Source organism: Pelecanus crispus, chromosome 1 (assembly GCF_030463565.1).
Source record: "Pelecanus crispus isolate bPelCri1 chromosome 1, bPelCri1.pri, whole genome shotgun sequence".
Lineage (NCBI taxonomy): Eukaryota > Metazoa > Chordata > Aves > Pelecaniformes > Pelecanidae > Pelecanus > Pelecanus crispus.
Window position 1 is genome coordinate 851,720 of NC_134643.1, and position 26,680 is coordinate 878,399.

At 62.5% G+C, this 26,680-nt stretch overlaps 1 protein-coding gene across 1 annotated transcript in view; it reads left to right on the forward strand.

The window, feature by feature from the left end:
- The window catches only part of SBF1 (SET binding factor 1), a 102,655-nt gene extending 80,086 nt beyond the window's left edge, over window positions 1-22,569 (forward strand). Inside the window, exons 12-42 of the mRNA XM_075726609.1 lie at window positions 1,705-1,833; window positions 2,036-2,134; window positions 2,785-2,989; window positions 3,364-3,476; window positions 3,985-4,134; window positions 4,263-4,331; window positions 4,886-5,044; window positions 5,256-5,515; window positions 5,795-5,967; window positions 6,189-6,262; window positions 6,375-6,570; window positions 7,024-7,151; window positions 10,108-10,283; window positions 13,211-13,350; window positions 14,632-14,839; window positions 14,994-15,190; window positions 15,297-15,434; window positions 16,452-16,544; window positions 16,843-16,920; window positions 17,550-17,734; window positions 17,845-18,021; window positions 19,362-19,463; window positions 19,546-19,731; window positions 19,871-19,997; window positions 20,084-20,214; window positions 20,824-21,057; window positions 21,274-21,384; window positions 21,558-21,769; window positions 21,925-22,012; window positions 22,114-22,245; window positions 22,419-22,569. Coding sequence (XP_075582724.1) covers window positions 1,705-1,833; window positions 2,036-2,134; window positions 2,785-2,989; window positions 3,364-3,476; window positions 3,985-4,134; window positions 4,263-4,331; window positions 4,886-5,044; window positions 5,256-5,515; window positions 5,795-5,967; window positions 6,189-6,262; window positions 6,375-6,570; window positions 7,024-7,151; window positions 10,108-10,283; window positions 13,211-13,350; window positions 14,632-14,839; window positions 14,994-15,190; window positions 15,297-15,434; window positions 16,452-16,544; window positions 16,843-16,920; window positions 17,550-17,734; window positions 17,845-18,021; window positions 19,362-19,463; window positions 19,546-19,731; window positions 19,871-19,997; window positions 20,084-20,214; window positions 20,824-21,057; window positions 21,274-21,384; window positions 21,558-21,769; window positions 21,925-22,012; window positions 22,114-22,245; window positions 22,419-22,517 — 4,569 coding nt within the window. The 3' untranslated portion in view covers window positions 22,518-22,569. The remainder of the gene's footprint in view (window positions 1-1,704; window positions 1,834-2,035; window positions 2,135-2,784; window positions 2,990-3,363; window positions 3,477-3,984; window positions 4,135-4,262; window positions 4,332-4,885; window positions 5,045-5,255; window positions 5,516-5,794; window positions 5,968-6,188; window positions 6,263-6,374; window positions 6,571-7,023; window positions 7,152-10,107; window positions 10,284-13,210; window positions 13,351-14,631; window positions 14,840-14,993; window positions 15,191-15,296; window positions 15,435-16,451; window positions 16,545-16,842; window positions 16,921-17,549; window positions 17,735-17,844; window positions 18,022-19,361; window positions 19,464-19,545; window positions 19,732-19,870; window positions 19,998-20,083; window positions 20,215-20,823; window positions 21,058-21,273; window positions 21,385-21,557; window positions 21,770-21,924; window positions 22,013-22,113; window positions 22,246-22,418) is intronic.
- Window positions 22,570-26,680: the final 4,111 nt, after the last annotated feature.

Genomic DNA, 26,680 nt, shown 5'->3' on the forward strand with positions numbered 1-26,680 from the left:
AACCTAAACCTCCCCTGGCGCAGCTTGAGCCCATTCCCTCTCGTCCCATCGCTGTTCCTTGGGAGAAGAGCCCGACCCCCCTCCCTGCCCCCTCCTGCCAGGAGCTGCAGAGCGATCAGGTCTCCCCTCACCTCCTCTTCTCCAGGCTGAACACCCCCAGCTCCCTCAGCCGCTCCCCACCAGCCCTGTGCTCCAGACCCTGCCCCAGCTCCGCTGCCCTTCTCTGGACACACCCCAGCACCCCAATGTCCTTGTAGCGAGGGGCCCAATTCACTTATTTAGCTGCTTTGGTCACAGCAACACCTGTGCCTCTCACAGCGGGTTCACGGGACTCGGCAGTCCGTGTGCTGGTGCAGTGCCCGTGGCTCCAGCACCGAGCCCTGCGCCTCTCGGCTCCTTCCCGTGGAAAGGGGCTGGTGCAGCCCCGCCGCAGAGCGGTGAGGAGGGCGAGCGTAGGTGGCACGGCGGTCCGGAGGTCCGCAGCGTCGTCAGGGTGTGGGTGAGCGGTCCCTGCCGTAGCACCCTCGCCCTGCCCCACTCAGTCGGCGTGCGGCGAGCGGGCGAGGGTGTTTGGAGAGCAAAAGCTGTTCCTGCCGGCTGCTCCTGCAGGCACGTGGTGTGCTGTGGCTGGCAGTTCTCACGTGGGGCGAGCTCCCCAGCTCGGCTGCCGAGGGGAGAGTCCTGAGGGCTTTCTGCCGACACGGGGAACCTGGTGCTTCGGGCTCCCTTTGTTGTCCCAAACAGGGCTCGCTCACCCGGCGTGCAAGAAGCCAACCTTCACACGCTGAGACGAGAGATCGTTTTGTTTCATTTCTGCGCAGAGGTGGGTGCTAGGTGGTAATTCCACAACACTAGCACACCTGCCAAAGTTTTCTCTAACTTTTATACGTTACAGTTAACACCCCACACCTACCTACTACATAATCATTAAAGTAGCTAAGCACACTTGTCTCTCACGGGTTCATATCTTCTTTGCTTAAATTTAAAGGTACAGTATGATTTTTTAACTTTAACTTTTTTAACTTGAACACACGCTCAAGGAGAGTGGGGGGTAGTCTCTCTGGTTTTTAATTGAGGTGGCAGTCGCAATCTCCCCCGTGCCAGCATTACCTTTCCCCTACTTTCTTTCTTGGCAGATCCTCAGTAACTGCGTACTCTTGGTGGTTTACTAGTCAAGAGAAGAACACATGGCCTTGTGTCCTGTTCCCGGACAATTTGTCATTAGCGATCCATGAACCGACCAAGGCATAGATAGGGCAGGGCTTTACAATGGACATTCTACAGCAGCATCAATTTTAGGTAACGCCTTCGTGGCGCTGGTGAGAGGCTCCTTCAAAGCCACGTTTGGGGAAGAGGTGGGGTGAACGAGCCTTGTTCAGGACGAGGTCCTCGTCGCAGCTGCCAGAAGGAGCCTGCGGCTGCCGTGTCCCTGCGCGCGCTGGGGCTGATGCTGGTGCTCTTCGCTTGCCGCCAAGCGTGTCCTGCCGCAAACGTGCCTCTCGCTGCCGCGAGCCAGAGGCACAGGTTTCTGTGCAAACCCTGTCCCTGCGCCCGCGTGGGACAGGGAAGGAGATGGCGTGGTCCTGCTGCTGCACGGGCGCCTGTCCTTCGCTGCGGTGACAGCGTCACCCACGCTGCCACGTCAGCCGGCATGACCGATGCCTGGAGGGTGCTGCTGACGGTGCGCGCTCTCCCCTTTTCCAGGCAGCCTTCCTTGGGCAGAGGGGACTGATGGAGGATGACTTCCTCACCAAGGTGCTGGAGGGCATGGCCTTCGCTGGCTTCGTGACCGAGCGGGGGGCCCCGTACCGCTCGATCGACGTGTTTGATGAGGTAAGCGGCAGTTTGGGAGCAGCACCCCCCTGCCTGGCCATTGATGCGTCCTTGCTCTGCTCGGCTCTCCCTGCCCTCGAGGGACTGAGCCGGGGATCTGCCGTGACACTCCGGCTGCAGCGCTGCGCTGGGGGACGGAGCCGGGGTGTGGGAAGGGTGGCCGGGTCCCGCTGCTCCTCTCACCTGCCTCTCCTTCTCCCAGCTTGTGGCTTATGAAGTGAAGCGCATGCGTGCAGAAGAGGGGAACAAGCAGAAAATACTGCGGCACATCAAGGAGCTGGCGGAGAAACTGTACAAAAACGTGAGTCCTGGAGGCCCGGGCGCAGGAGGGGGAACCTGGTCAGAGCGGGGTGCGGGGCAGGGAGAGCCTGGGTCGCAGCCCCGGCCACTCTGCTCTTCCTCCGTAAGCTCTTGCTGGAACTGGTGCTCGCGGTGCACGATCCTGTCCCACCCTGCGCTGTCACGTGTGGCAGGGGCACCTGCTGATGGGCCCAGAAGTGTCTGGCCTGGCGTGAGCTGCTCCCAGGAGTGGGATTCCTCGTTTTCAGGTGGCCTGGGCGTCAGGCACTCCGTGCCTTTGCTCCGGAGCAGCCGCTGCGCTTGTCGTCTGACCTGGGGCAGGCCAGCAAAGGGTCCTTCTGAAAGCAGAGCAGCGCCTGTGGGGCCGTCGGCCGTCTCAGGACGGGGCTCCTGGATGGTGCTTTGCTCGCTGCTGTGTTCAGGGCCAAAGCGAGGTGTCCTTGCGGCTCCTGGGAGCAGAGCGTGCCAACACCATTGCCCGACAGCCTGCCCTCAGGGCTGCAGGTTTCTGGGGGTTGTAGGTAGCGACCGGGAGAGCGTTTGGCCTCAGAGCAGCAGAGGTTGCTGAAGGATGCCTCGCTGGGGCTCCTGCCCTGGGAGAGGAAGTGTGATGACCGCATGCCTGAAAACAAACTGCCTTTGCTGTGCCAGGAGAACCCGTACCCCGCAGTGACCATGCACAAGGTGCAGAAGCCCACGGAAGGCTGTCACCTGCGCCTCCACCAGAAGCCTTTTCCCCGTTTGGATGAGGGGACGGTGCAGTGGATCATCGACCAGGCCACTGCCAAGCTGCAGACGGCCCCTCCTGCTGTGAAGGCAGAGAAGAAATGCATGGTGCCATCGGGACCGCCCATCGGTACGTGTGCGCAGAGGGCCTTTCCCTGCGGTGAGAAACCCTGCTCAGGAGGAGCTTTACCGTGGCATAGCTGGCTGCCTGTCACACTACGGCACATCCGAGGGTCCCTCGTGAGCAAAACACGGGTAGCGCTGCTGTTTTGGAGAAGCAGCGGCACTGTCCCCATTAGCTTCCGCCCCTCGGGCTGCTTAGAGCTCCCTGGAGCGTATCAGCCAGCATGAGGGGACGGCCAAAGACCCCGCAGTGTTCTTCCCTCGTGAGCTCTTGGAGCCTAGAGCCTTGCCCATGCCGAGCAGGGGAGGGGGCACCCATCTCGCCCTACCCAGGGGTGAAAGCCCTGCCCTGACTGAACTAAGGGGCGATTCTCTCCCCAGCTGCCATCATGGAGCGTAATGGCAATGCCCTGGCCAACAGCGCCCGTCGCCTGGAGGTGGTCAGGAACTGCATCTCCTATGTCTTTGAGAACAAGATGTTAGAAGCCAAAAAGGTGAGAGTGGCTCCTGAGGAGCCCGTGGTTGAGGGGAGGCGGCGGGGGTTGCTCTGCCTCTCCTCCGTGGCAGACATTCCCTGCCCATGTCCAGATCTTTGCTGACAGCTCTGTTCCCATACGTTCACATGTTTTCTCAGCGCTTGTTCCCCCTTGCTGTGTCCCTGGGCTTTTGGCTGATGGCTCCACTGCGTCAGCTTCGCGCTATTTCTGCATCTCCCAGTGCCCCCCGGGGTCTGTCCCCTGCAGATAACCGGGCTGGGGTCCTCCCCTGCCTTGCTGAGCAGGGACCTCCCTGGAGCTGCGCTCCAGCGGGCCAGGCGTGGGATTTTGCTCTGGTTTGCCTCCACGTCCGCGGACAAACTGTGAACACCCTGGTGTCAGCCAACACAGTCAGAATGTGCAGCCCCTCCTGCACCTCCTCGTGGGCTGCCCTTGAACTCGCCGTCTGACCAGAGCTCCGCTGGGCCCCGTCTTTCTACTCCATGACTTCTTCTTTCCTCCGCAGTTATTCCCTGCTGTGCTGCGTGCCATGAAGGGCCGAGCAGCCAGGCATTGCCTGACCCAGGAGCTGAACCTGCATGTGCAGCAGAACCGGGCAGTGCTGGATCACCAGCAGTTTGATTTCGTAATCCGCATGATGAACTGCTGTTTGCAGGTAGGAGAGCTCCGGGAGAGCGCGTGTCTTCGGAAGGAGCTTGTCTCCCCTTGCAGGAGACAGCGTGGTGCAGGGGTCGGAGTAGGTCTGGGGGGGCTGGCAGTGAATCCTCTTGTAACCTTCCCCAGGACTGCACTGCCATGGATGAGCACGGGATTGCAGCCGCTCTCTTGCCACTGGTCACCGCTTTCTGCCGAGTGAGTATCTGTGGTATCCTGACCCTCTCACACAGCCCTCGCAGACTCGGAACTCCTTGGGGGGCCGCAGAGGCTGGCAGGCTGAAGGACTGAGAGCCAGTGCGGCAGCCGGGCTGAGCGCACATTGTCCCCTCGGTGCTTCTCAGAGTAGAGGGTCCTGTTCAGTAGCTTCCCACCACTGGCACGGTTGGCCAGGCTGGCTGCGCCGGTCTCTGGGCCCAGGGCTCCCCAGATGGCTGGGAACACCTGCGGGAAGGGCGCTCAGAACCTGGGGCTGCTCTGAAGAGAGCACTCTGAAGTGCTCTGACCAAAAATTCTGCCTCCCGTAAAGCACCTGTAGCGTGAGGCCCTGCGAGGCTCTGGGTGGGTGCTGGGCAAATCTGAGAAGAGCTTGCAAGGAATGCTTGGAGGAGCTCTGATGCAAGCGTCCCTCCTGCCAGCCCCAGGGTGCGTTGCCTGTCCCGGCAACAGGCTGGAGCAAGGATTGCCTGGAGAGGAGAGCTTGGCACAAAGGCCATGTTTGCATGAAACTCTTCCACCTTCTACTTCCTCAGAAACTGAGCCCGGGCATCACGCAGTTTGCCTACAGCTGCGTGCAGGAGCATGTGGTATGGACCAACATCCAGTTCTGGGAGGCCATGTTCTACTGCGACGTGCAGAACCACATCCGAGCCTTGTACCTGGACAACAACGAGGAGAACCACACGGATGAGGTGAGGAGGTGACAGCAGTGCCGGTGTCCCTGGAGAGCCGCTGCGCAGGAGCAGCTCTCCGCAAAGGTCCACGGGCTGATAAGGACGCTGAACCAGCCTGAGGGACTGCATCCTGGTTCTGGGAGATTCCCGTGGGAACAGTGGGGTTCTGAAGGCTGTGGCAGGTCTCCTGCCTGTGCAGACGACTGACATCTCCTTCCAACTCCTTCAGGAGAGCACGGAGGGGCCGCAGGAAGCCAAGTCTGCCCTGGAGATAGCGTCGGAGCAGCTGAGGCTCTGGCCCACCATGAGCCGAGAGAAACAGCAGGAGCTGATCCAGAAGGAGGAGAGCACCGTTTTCAGCCAGGCCATCCACTACGCCAACCGCATGAGCTACCTGCTGCTGCCTCTCGACACCAGCAAGAACCGCCTGCTACGCAGCTCCGGGCTGGGGGATGTGGAGAGTGTCAGCAACAGCTTCGTCACCAACAGGTGAGCAGGGCTGGGAAGCTTGGCGGGGCCGCGCTGCGGGGACACCAGAGCAACCTGAACTGGGGACGGGAGCTCCTTGGTGCGGTACCTGGGGCATCTAGGTCGTTCAGCTGCCGTCAGGATTGATGCAGGTTGCAGTGCCCAGGGCTGTTTCATATCAAGAGCAGAATCTCTCCTGGGTTCATATTGAGAGTAGAAACTCCCTTGGGCTCTGCCCGGCATGGGCTGCAGCAGAGGAGAGACGTTCTGGGTTAACCCTTCCCTACTCCTGTACGGCAGCATCGCTGGCAGCGTGGCTGAGAGCTATGACACGGAAAGCGGATTTGAGGATGCAGAGAGTTCCGACGTGGCCAACTATGTGGTGCGATTCATCAACCGCTTTGTGGACAAAGTCTGCACGGAGAGCGGAGTCACCAACGAGCACCTCAAGGGGCTGCACGTCATGATCCCTGGTAATAGGCGTTGCAGCGGTGCTGGGGAGCGGGCGGCCGCATGGTCTCGCTGGGAATTCTTCCGACCAGCTCGGGGGTCTGCTCAAGAGACGGTGCTGCGAGAAGCAGTGGGAAGGCCAAGCGAAGGCACGCGCAGCGCTGCAGGGCACGTTGGCAGCCTGATGGGTGGTGTGTAGGACAGGACTCGGTTTGCAGTCTCTTAACTTCACGTTTGTCCGCAGATATTGTGCAGATGCACATAGAGACACTGGATGCCGTGCACAGGGAGAGCAAGAGGCTTCCTCCCATCCAGAAGGTAGGGACCTGGCCCACTGCACTTGGGGGGAAGGTTCTGGTGCTGGGTGGGGCTAACAAGCCCCCTTCCGAGGGCTACGTGGGCCTGAACTTCCTATTGCACATCCCCGTAGCCAAAGCTGCTGTGCCCCAACCTGTTGGTGGGTGAGGAGCGCGTGATGGAGGGGCTCCGTGTGTGCCTCATGCCTGATGGACGGGACGAAGCTGCTGGAGGGAATATTGGTGGTCCACCTCTCCTTCCCGCAGAAGGAGCCATCTTCCTCACCACTTACCGCATCATCTTCAAAGGCACTCCTACGGACCCCCTGGGTAAGGGTCTTGTGTGCACCACGTCCTCTGTCTTCAGGGGTTGGTGATGCCTGGGGAAGGGGTGGCTGGTAGCTCTCCTGGAGCAGTGGCTGCAGCTCATCTTGCTGCAGGAGCTGATGATGAGGGCCTCCGGTGCTCGCCTTGGGTGAGCGACCGGCCAGCACCAGGCCTTGCTAGGGGTTGCTGCAACCACCACAAGCTTGGTGGTTGCTCTACAAAAGGGGCGGTTGCTCTTGCTCTCCACCTTTGGTAGATGATAAATTACCCGTGCCCATCCTAGGCATCACCTACAAGTCGCCGTGGGCTGGCTGTAGTATGTCTAACCTGTTTCTGGCTGCCTTATCCTACGGGGGTCTGTGTGGTGATGGCCACCGAGGGTGGTCCAGTGCAGCCCGGCCTTGTGCCGGGCTGAGGCAGTGGATGTGGCTAACCTCTTCCCATGCTTGCGCCCAGCGGGGGAGCAGGTGGTGATCCGATCCTTCCCCATCGCCTCGCTGACCAAAGAGAAGAAGATCAGTATCCAGGCCCAAGGGGATCAGTTCATCCAGGAGGGCTTGCAGCTGCGCTCATGCACATTCCAGGTGAGACGGCGTGGGGCTGTGGGCTGCCCCTTTGCACCGCACTGCCTCAGCTGAGGAGCGCATTGCAGGTTCGTGGCCGTGGCTGGCACCATCCCTTGGGACGAGGCACTTGTAGCCCGGGCTGACGTGGTTTGGGGGTAGTTGTCGTGAGGGGACCAACGACAACCTCTAGCAGGTGACAGTGCACCTGAAGGGATGGAGCTGGAGGCCCCCTTGCAGAGTAGGGAGCAGGCTGTGGTCCATAGAGTCATAGAATCATGGAATCGTTTAGGTTGGAAAAGACCTTTAAGATCACCCAGTCCAACCATTAACCTAACACTGCCAAGGCCACCACCAAACCAATTAAGGGTAGGGTAGCAACCCCACACCTCCTGGCTTGGTGGCTGGATCATTTTTAATGAAAGTAAAAACTAGGAATCGCTAAGGTTGGAAAGGATCTCTAAGATCATTAGCCCAACCGTCACCCCAACACCCCCATGCCCACTAAACCATGGCCCCCAGTGCCACCTCTGCCCGTGTTTTGAACCCCTCCAGGGCTGGGGACTCCCCCCCCCCTCTCTGGGCAGCCTGTCCCAGTGCTTGGCCACTCTTTCCGTGAAGAAATTTCTCCCAATATCCAACCTAAACCTCCCCTGGCGCAGCTTGAGCCCATTCCCTCTCGTCCTATCGCTAACTACATGGGAGAAGAGACCAACACCCACCTCACTACAACCTCCTTTCAGGCAGTTGCAGAGAGCGATCAGGTCTCCCCTCAGCCTCCTCTTCTCCAGGCTGAACACCCCCAGCTCCCTCAGCCGCTCATAGAATGGTTTGGGTGGGAAGGGACCCTAAAGGTTATCCAGCCTGTTGTGGTTTAGCCCCAGCCAGCAACTCAGCACCACGCAGCCGCTTGCTCACTCCCCCTACCCCGATGGGATGGGGGGAAGAATCGGAGGAGTAAGAGTGAGAAAACTTCTGGGTTCAGATAAGAACAGTTTAATAATTGACATAAAGTAAAATAGTAATGATAATAGTAACAGTATAATAATGATAATAATAATAATGATATCCAAAGCAAGTGATGCCCAATGCAATTGCTCCCCACCCGCCGACCGATGCCCAGCCAGTTCCCGAGCAGCGATCGCTGCTCCCCAGCCAACCCCCCCAGTTTCCATACTGCCCATGACGCCGTATGGTATGGAACAGCCCTTTGGGCCAGTTTGGATCAACTATTCTGGCTGTGCCCCCTCCCAGCTCCTTGTGCCCCTGGCAGAGCATGGGAAGCTGCAAGGTCCTTGACTGGCATAAGCAGCACTGAGCAACAACTAAACCATCAGCGTGTTATCAGCATTATTCTCACACTAAATCCAAACCACAGCACTATGCCAGCTACTAGGAAGAAAATGAACTCTATCCCAGCCGAAACCAGGACACAGCCCAAGTCCCCTGCTGTGGGCAGGGACATCTCCCACCAGATCAGGTGGCTCAAAGCCCCGTCCAACCTGGTCTTGAACACTTCCAGGGAGGGGACATCAGGTGCTTCCCTGGGCAGCCTGTTCCACTGTCTCTCTACCCTCACAGTGGAATTTCTTCTTCTCACAAAGAATTCCTTCCTAATATCTAATCTAAGTCTACCATCTTTCAGTTTAAAACCATTACCCCTCGTCCTATCACTACATTCCCTGATAAAGAGTCCGTCCCCATCCTTCCTATGGGCCCCCTTTAAGTACTGAAAGGCCGCTCTAAGGTCTCCCTGGAGCCTTCCCTTTCCCGGGCTGAACAGCCCCAGCTGTCCCAGCCTGTCCTCGTAGGGGAGGTGGCTCCAGTTGCGGTCCTGTTTTATGCAGCAGCAACTTCTTGCTCATTAGCTGGAGGCTCCTCTCCAACTGCTCCCGTGTCTGCTGGAGCCCTGAGAAGGTGTGAGACCTCGCCACTCGGCACCTCGGGAGGTGGTGTCTGCAAAACCTTGTAGCAGGTTTTTGGGAGGGAAGTACAGCAGGGAGAGATGCCACAGTGCGAGTAGTTATTTGGCATTTTACATCTCTGAGAGTGTCGTGGTTCAGCCCCAGCCAGCAACTCAGCACCACGCAGCCGCTCGCTCACTGCCCCTGCCCCGATGGGATGGGGAGAGAATCGGAGGAGTGAGAGTGAGAAAACTTCTGGGTTCAGATAAGAACAGTTTAATAATTGAAATAAAGTAAAATGGTAATTATAATAATAACAATATAATAATGATAATAATAATAATAACAATATCCAAAGCAAGTGCTGCCCAATGCAATTGCTCCCCACCCGCCGACCGATGCCCAGCCAGTTCCCGAGCAGCGATCGCTGCTCCCCGGCCAACCCCCCCAGTTTCTATACTGCCCATGACGCCGTATGGTATGGAATAGCCCTTTGGTCAGTTGGGATCAACTCTTCTGGCTGTGCCCCCTCCCAGCTCCTTGTGCCCCCCGCAGAGCAGGGGAAGCTGAAAAGCCCTTGCCTGGTGTCAGCACTGCTCAGCAACAACTCAACCATCAGTGCGTTATCAGCATTACTCTCATCCTAAATCCAAACCACAGCACTGTGCCAGCTGCTAGGGAGAAAATTAACTCCATCCCAGCCGAAACCAGGACAGAGAGGCTTGTGGAGGTAGAGCAATGCTGGGAGGAGAGCCCCTAAACCATGCCATCTGCTCCTTCCTCCCTGTCTTGCACGCTCAGAGCTGCAGTGACTGGGCACTGGGGACATCACAGGAGCAGCAGCGCGGGTACGGAGCGGTCTCCAGGAGGAAGGAGCATGGGACAGCATAACTGGCATGGAGGGACAGCCAGCCTGGCCTGTGCCCATTGCAGTCCCTGCTCCCGCCTGGGATCTGAGCTCTGCCCTGTGCTGTGGGAAGAGCCTGTGGGAAGAGCCCTTCCCAGTGCCCTGGCCCAGCCGTACTGAGCACACCGTGACCGACCCTTCAGCCTGCTCTCTGCTGTCCCTGCAGTTGCTGAAGATTGCCTTCGATGAGGAGGTGGCTTCAGACAGCGCCGAGGTCTTCAGGAAGCACCTGCACAAGCTGCGCTACCCTCAGCACGTGCGTGGCACCTTCGCCTTCACCGTGGGCCAGTCACCCAAGCAAGCCATACAGCCCAAGGCCAAGGAGAAGAACCCCTCGCTCAGGTACCCGTGCCGTGGGGAGAACAGCACGTGGGATGCGCTTGACCCTTTCAGGCACTGCAGGGCTTCTCCTCTCCCTCCTCCGGTCCACCCGCAGAGAGCCGTTGAGCAGGGGTCCCTCGAGAAGAGCTGGGGCACAGCCTCCTGCGCTGGCGGTCAGGGTCCCTGAGCCTACCTTGCTCAGACCTCTCCTTGCACAGGTTCTCCACTTGCCTTTGGGAGGGGACGTGCCGCGCGTCCGGCAGCAGTCTCCTAACCCCACGCAGAGGGCTGCTCAAACTCGGGAAGCGGGGTGTTTGCTTCTGTGGCGTTCCCTGCCCCATTGCCCAGCGCAAGCTTCGAGGAGAAGTCTCACAGGAGAGGTTCCACTGGGCACGAGAGAGCGATCTCTGCTGTGCCGGAGGACGGGGAGCGCTGCGGGGCAGCGGCAAAGCTCTGTGCGTGGTGCTGACCTGCGGCCAGACCCTGCTCCTGCGCTCGGTGGCGAGGCTGAGCAATGCTGTAGCGCTGGGGTCTGGTTGCTGCTGTGTTCGCGCTTGGTGTGCCCTGGAGTCTAAGCGTCTCTCCCGTGTGTTTGTGACTCAGCTCCCAGCAGGTGACCGATATGTTCCAGGGCCTGACAGTGGGGGTCATGTCCCTTGGGCACCTTGGCCATTCAACCACGTAAGATGCCTTCACCCTGGGCGGGAGCTTGCGAGGTGGCATTGGCTCAGGCTGCAGCCTTCACTGCTCCCAGGGTTTCTTCTCACCCACTCTGCATGCGACCCGGGCTGTGGGCTTGTCACTTGGGGAATGCCCTTTTCCAGGCGGCCGGTCTGACGTTCAGGTTTGGGGTGCGCGCTCTCACCGTCGCAGCACCGTGGCCTCCAGTGGCCGTCGGTCGTTCGTCCCGGTGCTCCATGCAGTCTGCTGGATCCCAGGACGTGCTGGGGGAGCTGTGCCTGCACCACTAACATCCGGAGACCTCTAGAGCTGCCGGGCTCAGCTCCGGGCCTGGGCACGGTCTCAGAAGTCTGTCTGAACTTGCGAGATGTGCTTTGTCACCCGCCTCCAAGTCTGCTTCCAGTGCCCCACACTATCTGCAAGTCTCGTTCCTCCGGTTAGAAAGCCCTCCCATTCCAAGCCTCCATACCTGAGCATTTGTTCTCAGGACAGCGCTCTTCCTCAGTCCTAAGGCTTTCCCTCCCTTGGCGATCGTAGGGAGCAGTTGGATTCCCTCACTGTCTGCTGTGCAAAGCAAAACAAGGCACCCCTCAGTCTCGCTTTTGCCCCCGTCTTAATGAGGTGGATTTCTAGAAATCTTTGCATCAGCGTAGCTGTTACCCCGAGTTGGACGTGGCCCCTTCCCCGGCTGATGTATATCCCGCATCTCCTTTATTTGTTCCCCTTTGAGCCCAGGGGCTCGCCAGGACGGTGATGAGCGCGAGGTCCTGCGTGTGGGCAGGCCGTTCCTGCCTTCAGGAATTCCTGCTTTCTGGAGCTCCGTCCTGCGGAGCCTGTTCTGACCACGCAGCCTAATCACCCACGGGTTTGGGAAGGTCTCCCTTTCCCCGGGCTGCCCTCGGGAGCGTCCGAGCCCAGCTGCGCTCTCCCCGGCCCTTACGTGGCACGGAGCAGGACACCCTCCGCGAGCTGCCTCCCCTCTGCCCCGGGGGGAGCAGCCCTGGGGCTGGGCCGGGCTGGCAGCGGCCCTGTGGCACATCCCCTCGCCCCTGCCATGAGCGGGAGCCCACCTCCTCTGGGGACGAGCCAGATGGCTGCCCGGGCGAGCTCCGGCGCAGAGGTGATGGCGTTAGAACCATCGAATCATGGAATGCTTTGGGTGGGCAGGGCCCTTCAGAGCCCCCCCAGCCCAGCCCCTGCAGTGCCAGGGACAGCTTTAACCAGCCCAGGGTGCTCACAGCCCCGTCCAGCCTGGCCTGGGATGTTCCCAGGGATGGGGCCTCCACCGCCTCTCTGGGCAACCTGTGCCAGTGCCTCACCACCCTCACTGTAAACAATTTCTCCCTTATATCCAGTCGAAATCTCTCCTTCTTGAGTTTAAATCCATTACTCCCTGTCCTGTCCCAACAGGCCTTGCTAAAGCTCGCCCCCCCCTTCCTGCAGCCCCTCTCAGCACTGCCAGGCCGCACTCAGGCCTCCCCGCAGCCCCCTCCTCTCCAGGCTGAGCACCCCCAGCCCCCCCAGCCTGGCCCCGCAGCAGAGGGGCTCCGGCCCTCGGGGCATTTCTGTGGGCTCCTCTGGCCCCGCTCCAGCAGCTCCGTGTCCCTGTGCTGAGGGCCCCGAGCTGGGCGCAGGGCTGCAGGGGGGTCTGCCCAGAGCGGGGCAGAGGGGCAGAATCCCCTCCCTCGCCCCGCTGGCCCCGCTGCTGGGGATGCAGCCCAGGGTGGGGTTGGCTTTCTGGGCTGCCAGCGCACATTGCCAGCTCATGTCCAGCTTTTCATCCCCCAGCACCCCCAAGTCCTTCTCGGCAGGGCTGCTCTCCATCCCTCCATCCCCCAGCCTGTGCTGATACCGGGGGTTGCCCCAGGAGGGTCCGGGAGGAGGCCGGCGTCCCCTCGGGTCGGGAGGCTGGGGCGCCTGCTCGGTCTGGCTGCCCCATCCAGCCTCCCCGGGCAGCCAGGTTCCCTCAGGGGAAGGGAAACGCTGTAGGCTCTGCCTCCGGCTTGGCACCCTCCTACAGCTGAGGAACCAGCTCCTCCCTGGCAGGAAGCTAGCAGGTGACACCTCCCCTCCTGTGGTGACAGCGACTTTGACCCCACGCCTGTAGCCGGTGGTGAGGGATGCTCCTGTCTCTGCTTTGCTCTCGGGGTGACTGAGCGTTGGTGTCTCTAACCCTTCAGGGGCTGCTCTTCTGGCCGCGCTGGGCTGTGGTCGCGCATGTGCGGGGAGGTGGTGTCAGCCGGCCTCAACCTCTTCTCTCGTTCCAGGACGCTCTCCAAAAACCTGATGAAAAATGCCAAGAAAACGATGAGCCGCCCGCACATATCACGAAGGAAATACACGCCGCCTGCGTGGGAGCAGCGGAGCAGCCAGCACTTCCTGGAGGACAACGAGGATGAGATCTCAGGTTGGGAGCACCCTGGGCAGGGAAGGGAGGCTGTGGGGAGCGGGGCATTTGCTGGAGCAGCAGCATCTTCCAGCTGGGAGAGGTCTCGGCCCTCACTCTGCAGGGGAGCAGGTGGGGGAGCTTCCCTGCAGCAGAGGATTGCCACCGTGGTCGCCTCTCCCCGTTCCCGACGGTCCGCCAGCTCTCGTCTGCCGGTGTGGCCAGTCAGCAACCCAACACGCTTCCACTACCGCGTGAGCCCTGCGGAGAGGAGGGTTCTTTGGTCTGTGGCCTCATCTCCTCAGATGAAAAGTCAGATTTAAGCTGCAGCAAGGCAGGTTAGGTTAGGCGTGAGAAGAGCTTCACTGGTTTGAGAGTAACAAAGGACTGGAAGGGACAGGAGTCCTCTGCATTGAAGATTACAGCCTTCCCAGGTGGGAAGGCCTGTCAGAGAAGATGTGGTGGATGGGATTTAGGGTTTCAGCGGGGAGCGGTGTCTGCGGGGACTGGTCCCTCCTGCCGTGCGTGGGGCTGGTCCAGCAGACTGGACATGGCTGATTTTGGATCTTTTCCTTCTGTTCACCAAGGCGCTTTGGATTCTGCTCCTGTTGTTCACTCCCCAGTTCGTTTGCGGCACTTTTCAGCTCGAGGTCTGCCACAAATGTTATGAGCCTCCACTGTGTCCATTGTTTTAAGTTATTAGCAAAAACACCAGCTGCATTCAGGCCCAGAAGAGATGCCTTTGAGCTCTGTTGTTGTCCTCCAGTTGTGGCATTAGGCAATATGTTAGGAAAGCTGCCTGCGGAGGGCAGCCACCAAGGGTTCTGTCCACCTGACAGTGATTTTGCTTGGATGGAAGTGTCCCGGGCTGAAAGCCTCGCTGGAGCCGAGTTCTCACCCCTCTTGCCCCCCTCTCCCAGGAGGTTGCTGTCCTCTGAAGGAGGGGATGAGACCAGTGTGATGGAGCAGCTCTGGACAGATCTGTGTTGGGCTGTTCCTCGTCTCTCGGTGGTATTAAGCGATGTGAAAGCACCAAAGAAATCTGCTCTAACGTCAGTACCCAGGCAGCTGACTTTTCTTTGTGCTTTTAACCTCACAAGTAAAGGCTCTCGCCCCAAAGCCCGGTGCCGGACGGGGCAGCTGAGCTCTCCTGCTTCAGGTGAAGGTGGTGGGAGGGGGCTCCTGCCCTGTCCTGTCTCTGCTGGGTTGGGAGGTGCCTCCAGCCCGGCCGTCTCCTCCGGCTGCACGTGGGATGCCGTGTCTGTGCCGAGGGCAGACCCAGACTCCCCTTTGTCTCTGCAGTGTCTGAAGAGATGGACAGAAGCACTTTGACCCCCACCACCACCATCAAACCTTCGGACAAGATGACCATCAACCACCTGGTAGAGCGAGCCTGCTGCCGTGACTACCAGCGGATGGGGCTGGGCACCCTCAGCAGCAGCCTCACCCGCTCCAAGAATGAGCCCTTCCGCATCTCCACCGTCAACCGCATGTACGCCATTTGCCGGAGGTGAGCCTCAGCGGGGCCGTGGCTGAGGAGGGGGGTCCGCAGGCTCAGGAGAGGGCAGCAAGGGGTCTTTTCCGAATTGTGGGAGCTGCGGGGTTGGGGGGGGCCTCGTGCTGCACCCCGCCGGGCTCTGCAGAGCCTCCGCTCTCTCCTGCAGCTACCCCGGGCTGCTCATCGTGCCACAGAGCATCCAGGACAACACGATCCAGCGGATCTCCCGCTGCTACCGCCAGAACCGCTTCCCCGTGGTGTGCTGGCGAAACTCCCGCACCAAGGCCGTGCTGCTGCGCTCGGGGGGGCTGCACGGCAAGGGCGTCGTGGGCCTCTTCAAGTCCCAGAATGCCCCCACCGCAGGTGCCCATCCCCTCCGCCCCTGGGCCAGTGCCGGGAGTGGGCTGCAGACCCCTCCTCGGGTCTGGTGCCAGTGGCGGAGCGGTGACGCTCGTGGCTCTCCCCCTAGGCCCCTCGCAGACGGACTCCTCTAGTTTGGAGCAGGAGAAGTACCTGCAGGCTGTGATCAACTCCATGCCGCACTATGCCGACGCCGGCGGGCGCAACACGCTCAGTGGCTTCACCTCCGCGCACATGAGCAGCTCAGGTGAGGAGCTCGGCCGCGGGCTGCAGCGCGGCGGGGATGCGGGAGGGCTCATGCTCGTGCGTGCGGGGCCCCAGCCGTGGCTCGTGCTGTCCGTCCCAGAGCCCGGGCAGCCAGGTGAGCTGCTGTCCCCGGCCTCCCACGTCAGAGCGGGCAGCAGAGCCTTCCCAGCGCGCTCGCCAGAGCTCCCGGCGCCGGCTGGGCCTCCGTGGCTGCTCGTGGGGTTGGGTTTTGGGAAACCCAGTGGCCCTGGACCTGCGAGCGCTGAGAGCCCCAGACTGTGCTCGGATCCGGGCGCTCACTGAGGACCAGCTGGGGACAGACCCCAGTAGCCGCGGTCTCGGCACCGTCCGCACCCCAGCGCAGTGGGCAGCCGCGCTCGGGGTCTGTTGCGGGAAGCCTCGGTAAGTCTCTGCCTCCCTCATTCTCCGAGCAGCCTGCCCTTTCCTGCCGGGGCAGAACTGCCTGTCGCTGCTCCGCCACGCTCCGGTGTCATTCATCCTCTGTCCCAGCCATCCCACCCCATCATCGCTGCAGAGGTGGCCGGGGGCCGGAGGGACCATGGGGGAAGGCAGCCAGGGGCTCCCCGCAGCCTGGGGAGGAGAGGGCTTGCCGAAAGCTGCGCCGAGGCCTCTCCCCTGGTGCGGGGGGACGTGCCTGCTGGGAGGGCAGAGGAGCCACCTGGTGCGGTGGCGAGGGAGCCGCAGAGCAGGGGGCTGCCGGGCTGCGGCAGCGCCTGGGTGATCCCCCCACCCTGGGGCAGGGCCGGGGCAGAGCTGTGGGCGGGTTGAGCCCCCCGCTCGCCCTGCTGCAGCTGGTGCCTTTTCGCTGTGGCTCCAGCTGGAAGGTGTTTCCCGCACGCTGGTCTCTCGGTCCCGGCCCCGGGCGCTCCTGCTTGCTGCCGCTTTCTCTCTCTGGCCCTTTCCCCTCCCTCCCGAGCAGCTGTGGGGAGGCAAGGCGGGAGGGCCCCTCTGGAGCAGCACAGCGGGGCCGAGAGCTGACATTTTGTTGGTGCTACAGATTTCTCCGACAAGAGACAGCCTAAGCTGGGATCGCTCATGAAGCAGGTGATGGGAGGGAAGGACGATGGGCCCGGTACTATTAGCCGCGGAGGTGAGGACGTGCGAGTGGACGCTGCCTCGTGGGGGGCCTCGCGAAGGCCCCTGCCTCGGGGCGGCTGTCATAGAGTAGATGCTTCCCCTTCGCTCCCCCCGAGCTCTCTGCCGTGGGGCAGCTGCAGGGAGGGAGGGAGGGACCTGCTGCAGCACCCCGCCGTCATCTCGTTCATCCCACTCATTGCTCCAGTCGCTCCGTCCGGGTCTTCCCACCCGGATCGCGTCCGCCCGGTGAGAGCGTGGGTCCGCCTCGCCCCGGTGCCCTCGCTGAGGTTGCTTTCGTCCTGTGCTCTCAGGGCTTGGTCACAGAGCTAGGGTCATCACTCTCTCCACCCCCAAGTGTGTGTCGGCGAAGGGCCGCGAGACGCCCCGAGGTACGGTACCGCCGGCCACCTAATAACCGCCACCCGGTGCTAACCTGACCGACTGACACCCCCACACACACACTCCCACCCTTCTCACGACTAATGCCCCAGTAACACCCCACCGCAGCCCGCTAACACCTCCACCGAGCATGTCGCTGGCTTGCTCCAGCTCGCAGTGCCAGCGGTAAGTACTGGGCCTTTCCCCGGCTGATCCCGCAACGTCCTCTCAGGTTTGCTTTAGGCTCCTTGCGCATCTGCTGGTGCTCGGGCGGTGGTGGCCAGGGACAGGGTCTGGCTGGCAGGGAAGGGGGTCCTGGCGGTGCCGGTGCTGGGGCAGGAGCAGGGTGCGGCTGCGCAGGTGCTGGGACGCGGAGCCGCCGGGGTTGGTCTCCGTATCCAGCAGGCAGGAAGCCCTACAGCACCCAGCAAGGAGAAAGGAGCAAAAGCAAACCTGGTTCCCAGCATCTTCCCGGCATGTGCTCCCAGGGCGCCGGGCTGCGGGGCGGCAGCAGCTCCGCCGCCGCTTTTTGCGGCGAGCTGCGAGCCCCCGTGCCGGCCCGGCTGGGGGGACGTAGACGCCGGCGCAGCCCGCGAGCCCCAGCCGGGGACCCCCAGCCTGACCGCTGGCTGTCTCGCAGGCAAGTGGGGCAGCATCCGAGCCAGCGGGCGCATGAGCAGCTACGCCCTGAACGTGGAGATTGGGTCGCGCCTGGCTGGCAAAGACCTGCTGGGTGCCCCGCACAACGGCACCCCGTCAGAGGCCAGCTTCCTGCGCCAGCACCGCGCCTCGCTCTACATCATCGGGGACAAGTCACAGCTGAAGGTAACCCTGACGCCTGGCAGCAGCCTCCTCGGGGTGCTGGGGGGGACGAGGGTGGCGGTGGGTCTGCTCGGGGCATCTGTCTGGCCGGCGCTGATCCTCTTCTCCCTCAGGGGGTGAAACCGGACCCGCTGCAGCACTGGGAGGTGGTTCCCATCGAGGTGTTCGACGTGCGGCAGGTGAAGGCCAGCTTCAAGAAGCTGATGAAGGCCTGCGTGCCCAGCTGCCCCTCCACTGACCCAGCCATCACCTACTTCCGCTCCCTGGAGGATTCCGAGTGGCTGTCCCAGGTCAGTTGTCACCCAAAACCCAGAGGGGCCCTGGTCCGTCCCCGCAGTAGGAGTCTTTGCTGTCGGCTGTCGCTCAAAGGCACGTGCTCTCACCTCCCGCCAAAGTGAGGATGGGGGTCCGGGTGCCCTCTGCGGAGCATCGCTCTGCCACGGAGCGCAGGACGCTAAGGGAGCAAGGTTGGTATAAGAGGAATGAGGATAAAATAGTCCAGCGTACTGCTCGGTGGCTCTGGACACGAGAGCTGTGAGTGTCTGGGGCAGCTGCTGGCCGGTGAAGCAGGGCAGGACGGCAGAACGCTACGAAGGGGTCGGTACGAGGCAGTGCCTGCGGTAGCCAGGGTGACCTGGGTGGCTGCTGCTCTGCAGGACTGGTCCCAGTGCGGAGCTGCTGTGGGTCTGGACCCGCTGGCTGCCGGAGGGAGTGAGGAACCCACGGCTCCGCTCATGGTGCCAGTGCTTCTGCACCCCTGGCTTTGCTGTTGCAGATAGAATCATGGAATCGTTGGGGTTGGCAAAGAGCTTTAAGATCCCCCAGCCCAACCATTGACCCAACACTGCCAAGGCCACCACCAAACCCATCAAGGGCAGAGTCATCATTTCATCTTGCCTGCCTTGGGGGCTGCATTATTTTTTAATGAAAATAAAAACTGGGAATCACTGAGGTTGGGAAGGATCTCTAAGATCATCAGCCCAGCCATCACCCCAACACCCCCATGCCCACTAAACCATGGCCCCCAGTGCCACAAGGGTGATGAAGGGTGCTGCGCAGCGTCTGAACACGGGGGCTGGAGCCCCTCTGCTGCGGGGCCAGGCTGGGGGGGCTGGGGGTGCTCAGCCTGGAGAGGAGGGGGCTGCGGGGAGGCCTGAGTGCGGCCTGGCAGTGCTGAGAGGGGGCCGATAGGAAGGATGGGGGCAAGCTTGTTAGCAAGGCCTGTTGTGACAGGACAAGGAATAATGGATTTAAACTAAAGAAGGAGAGATTTAGACTGGATATAAAGGAGAAATGTTTTACAGTGAGGGTGGTGAGGCACTGGCACAGGTTGCCCAGAGGCGGTGGAGGCCCCATCCCTGGGAACATCCCAGGCCAGGTTGGACGGGGCTCTGAGCACCCTGGGCTGGTTAAAGCTGTCCCTGGCACTGCAGGGGCTGGGCTGGGTGGGCTCTGAAGGGCCCTGCCCACCCAAAGCATTCCATGATTCTATGATTCTGTCGTGGCCCTGCGTAACCCCTGTGCTCCGCTCCGTTTGGCTCGCCCGCTTCCAGGAGAAAGGGTTGCTTTGCACAATGGCCAGCAAGGGACTTTCCTGCGCCCTAGTAACTCTTGGCCCTTCTGTTGGCAGATTGATAAGATCCTGCAGATTTCGGTGTTGGTGGTGGAGCTCCTGGACACGGGCTCCTCTGTGCTGGTCAGCTTGGAGGACGGCTGGGACATCACCACGCAGGTAGGAGCCCTACAGCTGCCGAAAGCCACGGCTGCCCGTGGCCATCTCCCCGCGAGCGTCTCGAGCCGCCCTGTCCCCGCAGGTGGTCTCCTTGGTGCAACTGCTGTCGGACCCCTACTACCGGACGCTGGAGGGCTTCCGCCTGCTCGTGGAGAAGGAGTGGCTGTCCTTCGGGCACCGCTTCAGCTGCCGCGGGGCCCAGACCCTGGCCGGCCAGAGCAGCGGTTTTGCCCCCGTTTTCCTGCAGTTCCTGGACTGCGTACATCAGGTGAGCGCTGAGCGCGCCGGCTCTGCGCTGGCCGGGTCTCCCCGAGCACCGGGGCTGGCTCCTTGCAGCGGGGAACAAGTCCAGAGCCAGCCTGCGGCTCGTGCGTCCCGGGAGGTCTCACCCGTGCTGCTCCTTGCAGATCCACCTGCAGTTCCCCATGGAGTTCGAGTTCAGCCAGTACTACCTGAAGTTCCTCAGCTACCACTACGTTTCCAACCGTTTCCGGACGTTCCTGCTGGATTCCGACTACGAGCGCATCGAGCTGGGTGAGGGCAGCATGCAGGGCCCAGCACGGACGGCAGCCCGGTGCCTTGCCCCACGTAACACCCCTTCCCCGCTCCCTTCTCCGCAGGCCTCCTTTACGAGGAGAAAGGTGAGCGGAAGAGCCAGCAGGTCTACAAATCCATCTGGGATTACATCGACCGGCTGAACAAGAAAGCCCCCATCTTCTTCAACTACATGTATGCCCCTGAGGATGGGGAGGTGAGAGCGCTGCTCCTGCCCTGGCTCAGCCCAGCCGAGCCCGAGCCCCCGCGCGTTGCAGAGGGCTGGGACGGGGCTTTCCGGGGGCACCCGGGGTCTCCTCGCCCGCGTGGAGCCGAGCGAGCAGCCCCTCGTCGGCTGGACCACAGCGTTTGCCCACCCGCATGGTTTTGCCCGGCTGCCGCACCCTCTGCGTCCCTGCCGAGGAGTCGGGGGGACGTAGGTGAGGCTGCGGAGGGCTGGGGCAGAGGGGGTATCCTGCGCTGGAGCGGTCAGGCTCTCGTTCCGGGCTCAGGGGGCCGCGCTCTGCCGACGCGGGCAGGCTGCGGCCGAGCCGCTCGGAGCTCTTGTTTGCTCTGCGCTCCGTCTTGGCCAAAGCCGGGAGCAGCTCTGCCTTTCTCGGGCCCAGCGTTGCCTTTTCCTGACCAGCCTGCAGCCTGCCAGCCTCAGCTGCCTCTTGTTACCGGTCGGAAAGCGTCGCCCGTGGGGAAAGCTCATTGTGAAGGGACTGATTTCCCATCTGGACAGATCGTCCCTGCGGCGTGGCCAGGGACACGTCCTGCCTGGACGCTGCTGCCCTTCCGGAGCATAACCCTGCTTCTTCCGCAGGTGCTAAGGCCGTACAGCAACATTTCCAACCTGAAGATATGGGACTACTACACGGAGGAGATGCTTTCTGAGGGCCCCTCCTACGACTGGGAGCTGTCGCAGGGGCAGCCGGAGCACGTGGAGGAGGCGGATCGGCAGGACACCAGCGCTCCGCAGACGAAGCGCAAGATCATCTGGCCGTGCTACAACAACCGCAGCCGCGTGGAGCCCGATGCCATCTCCAAACTGTTGGAGGTGAGCACGGCCGGCGGTGGCATCGCCTACGCGTTGCTTCTAGGTTTGGCCCCGGCCTGGACTTGTCATCGTGTCCCCATGGGTGGGACGCTGCCCCACACGCACAGCGGGACACGGTTGTGGCAGGGATGGAGTCGGTTGAGCCCCCCCGGGACAGGGACAGCGGTCACAGGGGTCTTGTCCCCTCCTGGGCTGATGCCTGAATCCCCCCCACAGGAGCTGCACAACCTGGAGATGGAGCTGGGGCAGGTCCCGGAGCGCTGGAAGGACACGTGGGACAAGATCAAAGCATCCCAGCGCACCGAGGCGCGGCAGGAGGGCAGCCGGGTAGGTTGGGGGGCTGTGTGATGGGTGCCAGCTTCGGGGAGGGGAGCTGAAGGAGCCCAAGGGTGCCCCGAGCGAAGCGGGCGTTCGTTCCTGCAGCTGAGGAAGGGGGCTGGCTGTGCCCGAGGGGCGCGGGGCCATCCTCCCCCTCACGCTGCGCCCTCTGCTCCCCACAGACCCCCAGCTCCCTGCTGATGTCCTCCAGCCTCTCCCACCACCGGCGCTCGCTGGGCGTCTACCTGCAGGAGAGCGGGGTGGGCTCTACCCTCAACCTCAGCCTCGACAGTGACACCAGCAGCACCTCCACCCCCTCCAGCGGGAAGCAGGGCGGCCGCAAGAGCACCAGCACGCTCTACAGCCAGTTCCAGATGTCGGAGAGCGAGAACAGGCAGGCGGCGGGCTCGGGGCGCTGGGAGGGGGAAATCCCTCTCCGGGGAGGGGTGACGGCGTGTGGGTTCTGCAGAGCCCAATTGCTTCTCGGCCCCGCTGATGCTGCCCTTCAGCCCCCTCTCTCCGCCCTAACGCGCTGCCTGGCTCCCGCAGGTCCTACGAGGGGTCTCTGTACAAGAAAGGAGCCTTCATGAAACCGTGGAAGCCTCGCTGGTTCGTGCTGGATAAAACCAAACATCAGGTAGCAAGGGGCAGGGCGTGGCCAGGGGCGGCTGAGCCCCCGGGGGTCTGTCCTTCCATCCCTCCCGTGCGCTCTGACGCGTGCGGGCCCTCTCCCTGCAGCTGCGGTACTACGACAGCCGGATGGACACGGAGTGCAAAGGGGTCATAGACCTGGCGGAGGTAGAGTCCATCACCCCAGGAACCCCCACCATAGGGGCCCCCAAGACGGTGGACGAGAAAGCCTTCTTCGATGTGAGTGTGGCACAGCGCTGCACCTCGGGCAAAGGAGCTGGGCAGCCCGCAGCCCCGCCACGCAGCCCGGCCGTTTGCTTTGGCAGCACCAGGCTCCAGGGGCTGCGGTGCTGCCGGCTCCCTGCATGCGGCCGCCCGGCCCCGCTCACACCCGCCTCTCTCCTCCCCTGCAGCTGAAGACGACAAAACGAGTTTACAATTTCTGCGCCCAGGATGTGCAGCTAGCCCAGCAGTGGATTGACCGCATCCAGAGCTGCTTGTCGGACGCGTGAGACTGGCTCCAAGGAGCCGCTATTCCAGGCACAGAGTCTCCCGGGCCCCAGCACGCGGAGCAGAGGCAGTGCCCAGGCTCGCACCCGAGCCGGGGCTGTGACTGACTGGAGCGGAGGAGATGGCCTTCCTTCCAACCTGCCACGGGCGTGCGGCGCTGGGGAGCCCGCGGCCACGCACCCCGCCGGCGGCAGCGGGGGCAGGAGCAGTATGTTACACTATGGTAGGATTGCGTAGTGGAGGAATTTGCGTTGAAGCAGGCTGGGGAGGCGCGGGCGGGAGCCTGTCCTGCTCTGTCCTCCCAGACCTGTCTGAGCCCTGTAATTACTGTGTGTCCTCCGTGCACCTCCTGCGGCCCCGCTCCAGCTCTCTGCGGCAGCAGGGGTGCCGTCGGCTGGCCAGAGCGGCTGCACCTCGCCTCCCCCCCGCCCTGTGCTGCTGCAGAAAGCAGGAGCTGCCTGCCTCGTCCTCCTCACGGCTTGCATGTCTGCCAGCGCATCCCCGAGGCGCAGCCAGCCCTGCTCCCTCCTCACCCCGTGCCACGGCCCCGCAGCGCCGTAGCTGGCCTGAGCATGCCCTGGGCTTCGCTCCCCGCCTTGCTGGATCCGGGGATCTGCAGCTCAGGGTTTGCGGAGGTGCCTCGCCTGAGCACTGGGACCCTCGTGCCCGGCCGGCGTGCCCCGGGCAGCGTCCTCGCCCTTGAGCCTCGTCTGTCCTGGGCTCGCGCAGGCACCAACGAGCGTGGCTGCTGGCTGCCTGGGGATGCTGGCGGTTGCAGCTGCGGGCGCTGGGCTCCGTGTCTCGGGAGGGGACGTGGCCGTGGCCACTCTGCTCCCAGCAGGCAGCTGCCTGCTTCCGCTGTGACAAAGGGCGTCCCTGTCCGGGCTGGGGCACAGTCTACCTCCACAGTCGGGCTTGCTGTCCTGGGGGTGGGGGGATGTTCCCCACGGGAGGTGCCAAATGCTGCAGCCCCCTCGCTGCCCTGGCACCCGGGGCGAGGGGTCCTGCTTGGCTGCAGCCAGGGCCTCCGTGGCCGGCAGCGACGCCAGGGCCGGGACGCGGCTGGGCACAGCGGTGCTGGCGAGTGCCCCCCGCTCTCTTTGCACAAGTCCCCCCCGCCCAGCCCTCCCGCGGGAAGGAGGGGGCAGCACCCCGGGGGGCACCGCACAGCGCTGCCCTCTCCTCCCCCACCGCCTCGGGGCTCTCCCCGTCCCCGTGCTCGTGCTCTGCCCGCGCCGTCGGGCCGAGCCCGCTGGCAGAGGGGTCTCGGCCGGAGCCAAGCGCGTCCCACTGCCCGCTGCCGCCTCCCTGCTTGTTGCTGTCACGGTGTCAGTGCAAAGGGGGAATCTCGGTACAGAAACAGGTCCTGCAGCACCTCACCCATCCCCTGCGCTGGCGTGAACGCGGCGGGGTTTGGCCCCGCTCCACCCGAGGGGCGCTTGCCAGGAAGCCCGAAGAGGCGGCGTGCGGTCGCTCGGGACCCGCTGCCGTCCGGCCGCTGGACGGGAATCGGCCTCTGCCGCCCTCCCTGCCCGGGGAGCCACCGCGCCGGCCGGGCCCCGACCCCCCTGCCTCCCCGCAAGCCGGCCAGCTCTTCTGTCTTGTTTTTAAAGGAGTACAATGTTTTATTTCAGTGCAGAGATCTTTGTACAGTCTTAACCCCCCCCCCGCCCCCCAGGTTTCCTTCTTTGTTTTATTGTACAATAATGGCTGTGGCAGGTAGCTGGTGTAACACGGAGGTTTTTGTAACTTACCTGAGCAGTTGTAGATTATTGAAGTTTCTGTACATTGTGTCAAACATACAGAGTCCTTGTATTGTATTGTGCCTAGAGGAAAAAGGTTATTCTATAAAGAGAAAACTAACTGAATTTAATAAAAAAAAAAAAAAAAAATTGATGAGACATGCCCTTTTGCCTCACTGCCGCCAACATTGGCTGCACCAGGCCAGCGCTGCGGGCCCGGGCTCAGCTCCCGTCCCGAGGGGACGCGGCTGCTTGGCAGGGCCGGAGCCCCAGGGAGAGCCGCAGGCACAGGGCTCAGCCCCCGCAGAGGCTCCGCTGCTCCCTGCATTCCCCAGGGCAGGAGAGGCCCCGTCCTGCGCTGCGCGGCTGCGCTGCCCTGCCAGCTCCTGCTCAGGCTGCCCCGTTTGACCCCGCGCCAAGGGCCTCTGCTTCGCTCTCTGCAGCTCCTGACAGGAGGGGGCAGGGAGCGGCGTCGGGCTCTTCTCCCAAGGAACAGCGACGGGACGAGAGGGAATGGGCTCAAGCTGCACCAGGGGAGGTTTAGGTTGGATATTGGGAGAAATTTCTTCATGGCAAGAGTGGCCAAGCACTGGACCAGGCTGCCCAGAGAGGTGGGGGAGTCCCCAGCCCTGGAGGGGTTCAAAACACGGGCAGAGGTGGCACTGGGGGCCATGGTTCAGTGGGCATGGGGGTGTTGGGGTGACGGCTGGGCTGATGATCTTAGAGATCCTTCCCAACCTCAGTGATTCCCAGTTTTACTGTCATTATAAATAATGCAGCCCCCAAGGCAGGCAAGATGAAATGATGACTCTGCCCTTGATGGGTTTGGTGGTGGCCTTGGCAGTGTTGGGTCAATGGTTGGGCTGGGGGATCTTGAAGGGCTTTTCCCACCTCAACGATTCCGTGATTCTGTGATGAGCCCAGGTCAGTGCCCCCAGGGCTCCGCATGCTCTTTGCCCGGGTGCATTAGGCCCAGCGCGGGCGCTGGGCTGGCAGCAGAGCCCCTTCCCAGGGAAACGGGGGGGGGTTTACACCTCGGGCTGTGCCATGGAGGGGGGCCCTTGACATGGCACCACCGCACCATGCGTGTCCCTGCTGAGCAAACCGCTGTGCCCAGAGAGCAGCAGCAGCATGACGATGCAGGGATGGGAGCTCCAGGGCAGCTGCTGATGTGACGCACGCTGAAAACTGCCTTGCTCCGCAGCAGGGGGAGGGAAACAGTGTCAAAGGAAAGCTGGAACCCAGCGGTGCCGGTTTACAGCTCTCCCCCAGTGCTGGCTGGTGCTGGGGAGCAGTGGGCACACTGAGGGACCACGATAGGCAGCACCTGGTACCAAACCCACATCTGGTTCCCCTGGAACAGCTGACCGAAATGCTTCATTAAATACAGGAACCGGGACTTCAACAAGCACTCGCAAAGCTGCTCCTGGCTGCAGCCACCAAGACGGGGACCCCTTGGAAAGAAAACTACAGGACAGGAGGCAGCTCCATGCTTCACCTTCCTCACAAAGTCCTGAAAGGTTGCCACAGCCCAAGCCGAGGGGATGCCAGCGGTGGTGCCTTGGGGCCCGCCCGCAGCGGGAGAAGTGCAGGAGCCCAGCCCTGCCCCGCCTCGGTGCCGACCGCAGCCTGAACTGCACCAGCAGCTTTCTTCAGGGTGAAGACGTGCGGATTTTTGGCACAAGAAGCCACGGGGCTGAGGTTTTCTTACACTGCAGCTAACACGATTCAGCAGAAAGGGACCAGCCACGTACAGAGGCAAACATCTGGCGAAGCTGCTAACGGCCACGGCGCTCTGGTCGCTGCCCATGGTTCGCACTCGCATGCCCGGCCTTGGCGAAGACTAAACCAGGGTAAGCAAAAGCACGGTCGGGGCGGCAGGGAGAACGTCCGTCACTTCGGCGCCTCTCCCCTTAGCCAGGCAGCCGCTACAGCCCGCGGCACCGGGGGTTGCATCCAGCACCGACAGCCCTGCCGCGGCACCGCTCCCCGCGGGGCTCACGCCACTCGTGCTCCGGCAGCGAGGCGTGCGTTTCCAAGAGCAAAGCCGCGCTCGTCTTACAGCCGTGGTGCTGCGGTACCGCTCCTCCCATGAGACAGCGCAGGCCCCGACGCCGCTTTTACCTTCTCTCCCCTTTCTGACAGCAACAGGTGACTCGAGAAGCAGCGAGGAGCCCGGCCTCGGCTTTCCCCCGGCCTCGGCTTTCCCCGGGGGCTGTGGGAAGCCACCCGCGCTCCTCCTCCGCCCTCCTGGGTGCGGGGCAGAAGAAACCTGGCAGCTTTCTGCAGGCAGCAGCCCGGGCGCTGCCCGCGCTCGCTGCCTGCCCGCGCTCACCGCCTGCCCGCGCCGGGGCCGAAGCTGGAGAGCAGAGCAGAGGGTGGGCTGCAGCACGGTGGGGGCCGAGCGTGTCCTGCAGGATGGA